This window comes from Aulonocara stuartgranti, assembly GCF_965226115.1.
Source record: "Aulonocara stuartgranti genome assembly, chromosome: 7".
Lineage (NCBI taxonomy): Eukaryota > Metazoa > Chordata > Actinopteri > Cichliformes > Cichlidae > Aulonocara > Aulonocara stuartgranti.
Genome location: NC_138945.1, coordinates 25,041,162 through 25,052,053, shown reverse-complemented (window position 1 = coordinate 25,052,053; position 10,892 = coordinate 25,041,162). Strand labels below are relative to the sequence as shown.

Sequence of the window (10,892 nt, the reverse complement as noted above, 5' to 3'; positions counted from 1 at the left end):
AGTCTTAGAACATTTTTTCAAGTCAAGTCTAAAGTCATAAAATTAATGACTCGAGTCTGACTCGAGTCCAAGTCATGTGACTCGAGTCCACACCTCTGCATAGAAGCGCAGAGTAATTGGGACCACACCACCTACTGTTACCAGCAGAGATGTTTAAATTCAAACACAGGAACACAAAAAATACTAACACTCTTTGTGTACTGTGAAACTTGTACAAAGGTGCATAAAGAGAGTATCATGTATCATCTTCAACTCTGCCTGCTGTATCTTTAGTAACTTCTCTGCATTTCCTCAAATAAAATCCTGCAGAAATCTTTGGTTTTCTGCAAAAATGTGATTTCTTAGAAGGCAGTTTTCTCTCCTGCGATGAGCTGAAGTGTAGCAGAGTCATTGTGAATGTGCAGAGAGGAGGGCCGCGGACTCCTGCCCGTCAAAGGCTCTTGTGAATCAACTTCCTCTGACCGAGGCAGCTCAGGAGGATTCGGCTCTGAGCTGCCCTCTGTGGTGGTGGCCTCACTGTCGGAAAGCTCGCTCGGCTCATTTTCCTCTGGGAGACTTGGGAGCTGATGGTCTAGGATGCTGTCATCTGCTTTTGAGCTGTCCTCGGGACTGTGGTCTGCTACTTTCTGACTGGGATCGCTTCTCTCTGCAGCATCAACAGATTTATTTGGAGCGCGCAGGCTCTTGGCAGCCCTCATAATGTCAGCCTGGAGCTGCTTGTGAGAGTCCACTGGCTCGCTTTCCTGCCCCGGGGAAGCTTTTTCTTGAACTTCGTTAAAGGGTTTAGCACCTCCACTTTTGTCCCTGTCATCCACATACATCTTTGAGGGGAAGGAGGAAGGATAGTAAGCGTTGACTTTGCGTCTGTGGCTCATGAAAACTGCCCCGCAGATGATAAGGAAGACGAGAAGGATGAGACTGGCTGCAACGAGGATGAGGAGCATGTTCTCATTAAGAAAGTTCACAAGCTGATTCAGAAAGTCAGTTTCCTCCTGGGCTGTGTTGGCAGGTGCGGTCTGGTACTCTGTGGAGACATTGGTAATAGGCAGATAGAAAGTGAAGTAGTTGTTGTCTTCCTCATCTATGCTTCCCTCCAGAGTATCTGAGTAAGGCAGAGGTGTGGAGAGGCTGCTACTGATGCAAAGCACCACGCACAGACCAATGTGATGAAGGGCCATCAGGAGCGGCATTTCCCCTCGGAATCTGTAAATAACACTTAACATCAGTGACACACGTCAAGAGAATATGTGCTTTGTGTGTATTTGCTTAACATCTTTTTTTCAGAAAAGTAAAATTAGTAGTGCTGCTCTTGAGACATTCAGTCTGCTTTACAACAAAAACAAAGATGGATGACTGAAATTCCACAGTTTACAAAGTACGAGAAGATCATGTTTTATTAGTTATATTTGTCTATCTTAATGTTCACTTGGTTGCACTGTTTTAAATGTCATGAGTAAAAGTTAGAGTTGAAAAGGCTCCCAGCTCTGGGTTAGTTGAAATTGCACTTTGAAAGAAATACATGTAAACTTATACTTATGCCTTATATGCTTATTGCCACTGTATTAGGCATACACTTTCAACTGCTTATCAATGCAAATTTCTAATCAGTCACATGGCAGCAACTTAGTGCATTGATCTGTTACAGTTCAAACCGAGCATCAGAATAAAAAAGAAAAGTGATTTAAGAGACTTTGTTGCTTGTGTCAGACAGGCTGGTCTTGATCTTCTCTAGGGTTTACAGAGAGTGGTCCAATAAAGCAAAGCTATCCAGTGAGCAGTTCTCTGGGTGAAAATGCCTCGTTAATCCCAGAAGTCAAAGGAGAATGGCCAGACTGCTTCAAACAGATAAGACGGCAACAATAAACTAAAATCACCACAACCGAGGTATGCAGAAGAGCATCTCTCTTGAAGTAGACTGACTACAGCAGCAGAGGACGACACCAGACAAGAAGACAAGCGTGGAAAACATTGTTTAGTCTGATGAAATCCAGGTGTTAAGGTCAGAATTTAGCATAAACTACATGAAAGCATGGATCCATCCTGCCTTGCATCAATGGCTTAGGCTGACGGCTTCTTGGCACACATTGGACCTAATAGTTCCAACTGAGAATCGTTTAAATGCAACAGCCTACCTGACTTTTGTTGCTGATTATCTCCATCCCTTTTATGCCCACATGCTCCCAGGAGGATAACGCACAGCTCAGATCATCTCAAATTGGTTTCTTAAACATGAGATTGAGTTCCCTGCACTCAAATACCCTCCACAGTCACCAGATCTTGATCTCGATGGGATGTGGTGGAATGGAAGATTCACATCACGGATGAGACACAGCTGCAGCAACTGTGTGCTGTCATGGTAATATGGACTAAAATCTCTGAGGAATGTTCCCAGCACCTTTTTGAATCTCTGCCATGAAAACCCTGAAGTGCATCCAACCCAGTACTAGCAATGTGTATCTAAAGAAGTGACCATAGAATTATATCTCAAGCAAATTAACCAAATCTCTACAAATTACAATTTTTACTACACCTTTTTACATATTAGAATAAATTATATTGAGCGTATCATTAACCCGAGAGGTGTTGATTTAGCAGGAAAACTTCCTGCTCAGATATAACCAAAAGTATCTTACATGGCTTTCTACAACAAGAAGTATAAATAGTATGTGTGTTTGCAACTTGATTAATTTAACCGAACAACCAGAATTCAACCAGAACTTTGATCACACTAAGCTACGTGCTCAGTCTGTCTCCCAAATCTTTCTGCGCCATCTGTGTGCAAGCTGCGAGACATGAAAGTCTGGGAAACAGGTTCTGATGTTGTTGTTTCTTTCTTTTTTCCCAAATCAATCACCCTGCTCACCCTGGACCTAATATACACTGACACAGTAACACGCACAGAAGGAGGTCACAAGCACACACAAATCTTCACTCAGCAGATTTAACAAGTGCGACTATTTTATTTGCAAACGTAATGTCGAAAACTTTTAATGTCTAAATCTGAACCTTGTCTCTACTTTTTTATTATCATGTTCCTAATTCCTGAGTTTGAATCCTTCTATCATGATGCTGTCAAACAAGGTGTCAAGATGCTGTTATTGAATTTTAAGGACAAAACCTTATGAAATGACACATTTGACTCACCATCCACTGCAGAAGAAGAGCTGTCTGCTGAAAAGCCCTCAGAATGAGGAGGATGAGACTGGAAAAAAGTGAACTTAGCACAGCAAAGAGCGGCGAATGCTCGGTGAAGCACGCCCCCTCCGCGAGTTTCAGGTTTCAGTGTGGAGGTTTGTCTGGGTATTTAAAAAAAAAAAAAGCAGTTTACCATGAGGAGAAATCCCTCCTTCTGCCTATCCACTGTTCTCCTCCCCCTCCAGTTTCCCCCGAGAGTGTCTGAGCTCTCCGGCCTGCACACAGATTGTTCTTGTTATGTGGGAGTTTATAATGTGCTGTGGGGGCAGGGACCTCTTCTCCACTCTGATGTTTGGCTCAGTGGATGTGGAAAGCCAATTCCACAAAACAAAATTAATTCTTAAGAGCTATAAAAGCATCACAAATAAATAAACCCTCTAAAAATAAAACAGAGCCTCTGACTGACAGCCTTTCCTTCGTTTTACCCCCTTAGTCCCTCACACTGATGAATAACAGCAAACCTCTGGGGCTAAAAAAAGAGTCAGAGAGCAGCTTGTATGAGTGATCTGCCAATGCAGGAAAAGGTTAATGGTTCCTGTGTGGACAGCAAAGAGAAGGGGGAAGGTAAAGGCCACACGCTGGAGACTGTTAGAAACAATGTGGAGCATTTTATCCAGAGACGAGCAATTAAAGCGTGTGTGTGTGTGTATGTATGTGTGTGAGACCACTTAAGGGAGAGAGTGTGACTTTGTTTGAGTGATTGCATTTTTCTTGCATGTCTGTTTTGCTTTTGATCGCTCACGACAAACGTAGCTTTATATGGTCATGAGGAGCGTGCGATGGGTTCCTGCATCCTCCAGGTTTACATTTGCCTCAGCTCTGTTGATAGTCACCGACGTCTGTAAATGTCGGGGGAAAATTTAAAAAGAGAGAGAAAAAAATGTGGTCTCATGGCCCTAATATGTATTCAGGGAATTGTTTTCTTTTCTCAGGAAAGGAAGTGAAATTGAGATCCAGTCAGGAGCAGGAAAAAAGCTTTTTTTGTGAGGGCTTTCATAAACGAGGGCACTGACGGAGATCACAGAAAGTTTATTTCTATTTTGACTGTTTAGAAATTTACAGACAGTTTTTTTTTTTATTAAAAAGGCTACTTTTAATGTTGAAAATATTCATAACACTAAGCACAATATGGATTGCAAGGCATAATCGTTTTGAGGAAATCTTTCAGATAAGTTCCTCAAACTTTTGTTGTCATGAGAGAACCACAGAATATGTTTAACTTCTACACTGAGAAGTGATCAGTTCTAAGTTTGCAGAAATGTTTTATTCTTTTTTTCATTATGACTCTTAACCTGAAGAGTTACTAAAATGTTAAAGTTAACAAAGACATTTATTTAATAAATTATCAGAAAGTAGATCTCTTCACACACACACTTAAACAACATGAAATTAGTTTTGTGCATTGTGACGACCCCCATGTTGGTTTGTTTTTATAGGTCATGTGATACTCAGGTGGACCGAAGGTGGCCTAGTCGGGTGATCCTATTTTCTTACAGGCTTGCAGGGAGTCCATACAGAAGAGGAGAGGACAGGACACAAAGAGTCACCAGGACTGCTCCTTATATGCCACAATCAGCCCCTGATGAATGAAAACCCTACAACTAAGCCATGTTAGCTCCATGCCAGGGTCACATGACCTACCAAGACAAACTGACAAGAGGGTCATTACATCATCAAGCGTTCAACCATCTATGTATCTGCTCATCTTTTGGTGTGAATTGCACAAAATTGGTGATATCCATCCATCCATCTCTTGTTTTTTCTCTTATCTCACTTTTTTTATTTAATATAATGGTGTTAGATATTAAAATTATGGTGCTCACAGCTTCAAAAACTGTCTTTGAAACCTCCCTGGCTCTTATCAATCATAACAACCCACTTATGGAAAATAAATCCACCATAACGAGCAGTTTTGTGTGGTTACATTTTCTTTTTTCTAAAGTGCACCAGCCAATTGCATCACTTTGCAGAAGGAAGTGTGCCACTGCACAACGACGTTGTGACAGGATGTAAACACAGATTGTTTCCCCCCTTAGCTGAGGTGTGATATTAGCTTTTGACTGGCTGATGCAGTTAGGTCGAAAAGACATAGTTCCTGCATAAAACTGCTCACAACACCATTTGAGGATGATTTCTTGAAAAAGGAAATTTGCAATGAGTAGCAGAAGTCAGTTGTAACCTGGTTCTGGTATATTCAAGACAAGGAAGGCAACTCTACAGTAAATATCTGCAAACACCGGCACATCAGGTGGACAAATAGCACTACAGGCCAGCAGAACAACATGTAAATTTGACTTGAGGCTGAACTGTCCCTTTAAGCGTTCAGCCACCTGGATAGTTCTTGTAAACTGAACAGTGTCTGAACAGAGCAATAATATCCCTTTGCACAGCAAGTCTTCCTGTCCCCTGTCGTAAAGTGAAATACCAGCAGGGCTCAACTCCGGATGAAAAAAAACAAAAAACAAACTTTGATCACTCTTCATCCTGTGGAGGCTAAAGTCATGCAAAAAGCACAGACCTTGTCAAATACCACATGCAGTTACAGGCACTTGCACATGAAACCGTGAATGTTTGTCTGTTTGTGGTTTCTCTCTTCCTCCACTGAAATACGGCAGGTACTGAAGCAAAACCAGTAATATCAAAGGGGAAGCAGGAGTTTATTAAAAAAGCAGCTATTTCCATGCTGACTGATAGCAAACAGATGAAAGCATAGTAAAATCCATCTACACGTAGCGATCATTCTCTGGAAGGAAGCTGCTGAGAGTCAGATTATCTCCCACCTCGTCATCGCTGTCTTCAGCCCTTGGCATCACCAGGACACCATTGGGCACCGGATTGTGCTGTCTCGTATAGTTGTAGCTCCTCTCGGGCAGCAGAGCAGAAATGCACATCATTTCCGTTTCCTTTTGAGGTTTGCGCTTGCGCTTCCTCGATGACAGTTTGGCGCAGAGGACAATGGTAGTAAAGATAAAGATTGTGCACACCAAAGCCAGGCAGGCGATGACAATGAGGCACTGCTTCACCACGTTCTGGGTCAAGCAGGGTTGAACCTCGGTGCTGGGGGTTGATTTTGAGATTTCACCGTGTGGCGATTTAGTAGCTGGGGCTGGCTTAGTTATTGGATGTGGTAACACCGTGGGCCTACGGGGGAACGGGATTATTGCAATGGTGGAGTTGGGAGATTCAGTTGACGTAGAGGTAGCATTTGACTGTGTGGAGATAGAAGAACTCGAGGCAGAAACGGACTGAGTTGCAGATGAAATCTCAGGGCTGGTTTTCAGTGTCTTGGCTGTTGTGGGGGGCAAAGAGGTGGACACCTGTGGCACACGTGTTGTCTCTGAGATCGACTCTGCCGTCAATGGGCGTGCAGTAGAAACTGAAAGGCTGCTGAGGTTCTGAGTGCCTGGAGCTGCAGTAGATTTCTCAGAAGAGAAAGTGGATGATAACACTGATGTCATTGCAGACTCAGTGATGGATGTGGGCTGTGGAGAAGACACAGCTGCTGTTGATGAGAATGTTGCAGGAGCAGTGGTGTCTGGCGCTGTGGTTGACTGTGGATGGGACCCGTCCTCTGCATGTGTTGTTGTTTCTTTCATGGTCACTTGGTGGGTGGGTTGAGTTTCAATCAAAGCTGTGGAGGTATGAAGTAACTGCGGAGCGGAGCTGCTTGGGACTGCTGCTGCAGGGCTTGTAGGAATCAAAGTGACTACACTGTCAATGGAGCTTTTAGTTTTGTTACTGATAGCTGCCGCGCTAGTTTCCACTGTGGTTACCACTGTGCTCTGTGCCGCTGCAGAAACGGTAGTAGCTGCAGGTCTGTGAGTTGTTCCCCACACTGCAGGGTGTGAATCTGTTTTATTGTGAAACGCAAGTGCAGTTGTCAGCTGGGCGCTTGTCTTGTTGGGCTCAACAGTGTAGGTAGAACCACTGGTTTCTGGGGTGGAAGCAGCCACGATGAATATTCCCCATAAAAAGGCTGGAAATGTCTTCATGGCGAGGAGTGTCATAGCTGCGTTAAACCAAATCTGAAATTGCAGAATAAGTTAAAAGTTTAAAAAAAAAAAGATACATGGAAAAAAGATACATGGGAGGAAAAATCATTGTGTCAAGTGTACCAGTTACATCGTGTGATGAGGCAATCATGTGTCTGTCACCACACCCTTTGCTTTACGTTCACACCAAAACTCAAAAGTATAGCACTGAATATTAAATGTGAAAACTTTTAAGCAGACTGACAGAGGATTCACATTTTGTATTTTCAGTCAGAGAAAATTCTAATCTTTAAAAAACAAAAACAAAAAAACAAACCAAAATGTAAAATATGTAGAGAGAAATAAAATCTGATAAATCGGACTCCTGTGCCAGAACTTATCTGGCACCATTAAACATAACGAGATAAGCGGTAGATCCTTAAGTCAGAAAAGTTTAACCACAGCAGTGGACGTGTCTTACCTGTCTGCAGGTGGAACAGAGCACGGGTGAGGACGAAAAGTGATAAAAGTTCAGCTCATTTCAGCCACTCTCAGAGGACAGTCTCGCAGTACTGACTGTAGGTGCTTGACAGAAAGAAGAGAATAAAAGAAAACAGGAAATGTTCACACTTTTTTTTTTTTTTTGAAAAACCCAACACGGCACTATGTAATGTTTTCAGATACAGACAGTTCCTTTTGAAGCACACAGCTTAAGCTTGCATCAGCCAGGAGGCAAACCGTTTCACAACCTTGTTTCGTTTTTATCATTTTTATAAAAAATAACATTTGAAGACATAACCAAGTCCTGTCAGCTATAATCGGGTATGTAGCAGAAGATCTGTCTTACCTTTCTGATGGAAAGCTCAGAATGGATCAGTTGTTGCTCTTTGGCCAGTCTGATTACTACCTCATCTAACGTAACAGGAAGTACTCAGTTCTGCAAACTGCTCAGATGCTTCCCGCATGTCACCCTATGGTCACATTTCTGTCTAAGATTTAAAGCTACATGTCATGCGCATATCATGGTTAACCACAGCGACAGGACACAAAGTTACATATAAACGTATATACGATGGATGGATCGTGTGTAATAGACGGATACCTGATTTGGTGTCTTATGATTTGAAAGCCTGTCACCTTGTAACAGTCACCTCACAAGAAGCTTGGACACCCACATTTGCACGCTGGGGAAACTGAAATGCTCATCTTCTGTGGAAATGATAACTGTCACTTCCTGTACTGGTGAGTCACACTGAGATGTGGCTACAAAAAAAGCAAAACGCAAGCTTTAAAAGACAGTGACACAAAAATGAGATTTTTTTTTGTTCCGTTGCCAAGAAGTGAACAAAACAAACAAACACACACACACACACACACACACACACACACACACACACACACACACATACACACACACACACAACTACCAAATTGAAAAACTGACACCATAGATCTATACAGATCATGCAACGAAGCTCTTTATCTAAAACATTGAGCAGTTAGATGATTACATGTGGCTTAAAATAATCCATCAATATTGGCTAAATCTCACTGTCAATATCTACAGTTTGTCTTCTATTATTGTATAGTGGATATTTATAGCTAGGTGCCAGTGCTGTCAGATATTGTTAACCTGCTTTAGATGAGAAAATTCACTGAGTAAAACTGTAACTGCATACAGACTTTTTTCTTGTTGGATTTTTTGGAAGAAATATTAAGACTAAAGCTGTGCAGCTGTATCTTCTAGATCAGACTCAAAATTGTCCAATCATGGCCATACACTGTACTTGTGTAGTGCCTTTTCGACTTAATACAAACACGTCTAATTGCTGAGGAAACTTCGACATGCACACTGTGGGAGCCTTCTGATCAGCTGCTCCAACGCCTGAGCAGCAGCTGTCTGAAGTGTAGCACCATGCTTTTAACCAGTGCTTTATTTTATTTATAAATTTTTTTCTGGAGCCAACAGTGATCATACCAGGTGTGTTTAAAGAAAAAAAAAGAAAATCCTGGAAATCAGTCCAAAAAAACTAAAAAAAAACCCTAGTTTTTTATCTGGCTGATACCTCCTTAATAGTCACCTCTGGACCATTTTAAGTGTTCGTACTGTTTTTGCCACTATGCATACGTTATGGGCCTCTTGTACCCGTGCCTCTTCATAATGGTAAGCCTCCAGCTTTACTAACAAGAAGTGGCCAAAGCCGCAGAGAGGCAGATTTGGAAAGTAGGTTTAAGGTGGTTTTGTTGTGGATGAAAAAAGCTCACTTCCTGGGCACAATGGTGGGCTGGTCTGCACAACAACTAAGGTTGTTTCCTTCTGAATGCCCTGCCCTCCACTCAGGGCGCACTGACAGCCAGTGTTGAAATTCACAGTGCATGACCCTGTTAATTGTATTAAAAGATGATGCGTACGCTCTTGACCTTACTCCTTGTTCCTGGAAATGCTGGACTCTTCAAAGTTACAGTTGGAGAAACTGGGGTCAGTTTGAAATAAACAAGTTTGTTGCCGTCTAGAGAAATGACCTTCAAATTGAAATCAGTTAAGGTTTCTGATTTGTATGAGAATTATTCTCATTTCCAGAACTTTTTAATCACACCGCATATTTAGACATAGGGTGGATGCTAAATAAAGCAAGCACCATCCAAAAGCTCAATTAATTAACAATTAATTAACTCAAAGTAATAGACTGATTAACCACAAGAATTTCACTCACTCACTCACAGTCTAAACCACACAGCAGGCCATAATATTACAACTATAACTCCAGTAATGGCACCACCAGCACAGTCAGAGGTTCAGTGACTCACAGACAGCGGTTTTACGTGCAAATATGTGAGGAATGACTCGCTTTTGAAGTGAGCCACAAATGGCCATTAAAGAAACTGCGGATCACCTCCAAAGTCGCAATTCAAGCTTGTCTATGTGCATAGATATTTGGCCATGCAGAGTGAAGGACTCCAGGTATACAACATCCGCAGATGTGCAAAAACCCAACATTAAGTAGCTCACAATGGCTCTTTGTGGATGATGTTGTGCACAGAGCTAATGCTGATTGGTTGAAAATTGGGCCTGAACAGTTAAGGGAGAACCACTGGAGTTAACCACTGAGGAGAGGCACAAAAACCATTTAAAAAAAGACGAAGAAAAGACCATACAGGGCCTGCAGTGGACACATTTAGTTATCTTTAACACTCAGTTTCACTTGAGCTCTTTGCAAGTTTGAACTTCAGTCGTCTGAGTGATGGACCAACAACAGCACAAACACAAATAGCTCACAGTCCAGTTGGTCCACCTCACTTTTTTTGCCCCCTGCTGACAGTAAACATGTTGACAACGGTCCACAGAGCTGCGTGTTGGCTCTGCACAGAACTAACCCATAACTGTCCCTGCCCCTTTATACTAAAACAGTTGATCGCAAACATTTTTTCTGACATTCCCCATCTTTACAAGGGTCAAGGTATTTAAAGTCAACACTACAGCAAAACCAAATTCTTGTTAATTTTCCCTTTAAAAAAAATCATTTTAGCTCAGCTTAGCATAGGTTAGTCCTCCACTTCTCCCCTGTGTAGGCTCTGTGCTCTGCCCTCATAGTTTGAGAACCTCTGTTCTGAAAGCAGAGCCCAAAGTTGGAGCAGGAATCTAGTCCCTCCTCAGACCACTTCACAGGTTACTTTAGATTTAGAAAAAACATAGCCTGACCTTTTCTTTAAAGCATCACAGTGCCA

The 10,892-nt window shown here is 42.2% G+C and overlaps 2 protein-coding genes across 2 annotated transcripts; both read right to left on the bottom strand.

Annotated features, from left to right (window-relative positions):
• Positions 1 to 96: 96 nt before the first annotated feature.
• LOC309710338 (transmembrane protein 119-like) lies at positions 97 to 3,268 on the bottom strand. The gene is made up of 2 exons (XM_082539697.1): positions 3,145 to 3,268; positions 97 to 1,203 (listed from the first exon to the last, which is right to left on the bottom strand). Exon 2 carries the CDS (start codon positions 1,188 to 1,190, stop codon positions 342 to 344), a length of 849 nt encoding a protein of 282 aa, XP_082395823.1. The 5' UTR covers positions 1,191 to 1,203; positions 3,145 to 3,268; the 3' UTR covers positions 97 to 341.
• Positions 3,269 to 4,286: 1,018 nt separating this feature from the next.
• Positions 4,287 to 8,349, bottom strand: LOC309711866 (uncharacterized protein). Its single transcript, XM_082542383.1, has 3 exons — positions 8,014 to 8,349; positions 7,648 to 7,751; positions 4,287 to 7,220 (listed from the first exon to the last, which is right to left on the bottom strand). Exon 3 carries the CDS (start codon positions 7,200 to 7,202, stop codon positions 5,919 to 5,921), a length of 1,284 nt encoding a protein of 427 aa, XP_082398509.1. The 5' UTR covers positions 7,203 to 7,220; positions 7,648 to 7,751; positions 8,014 to 8,349; the 3' UTR covers positions 4,287 to 5,918.
• Between the last annotated feature and the right edge of the window lie 2,543 nt (positions 8,350 to 10,892).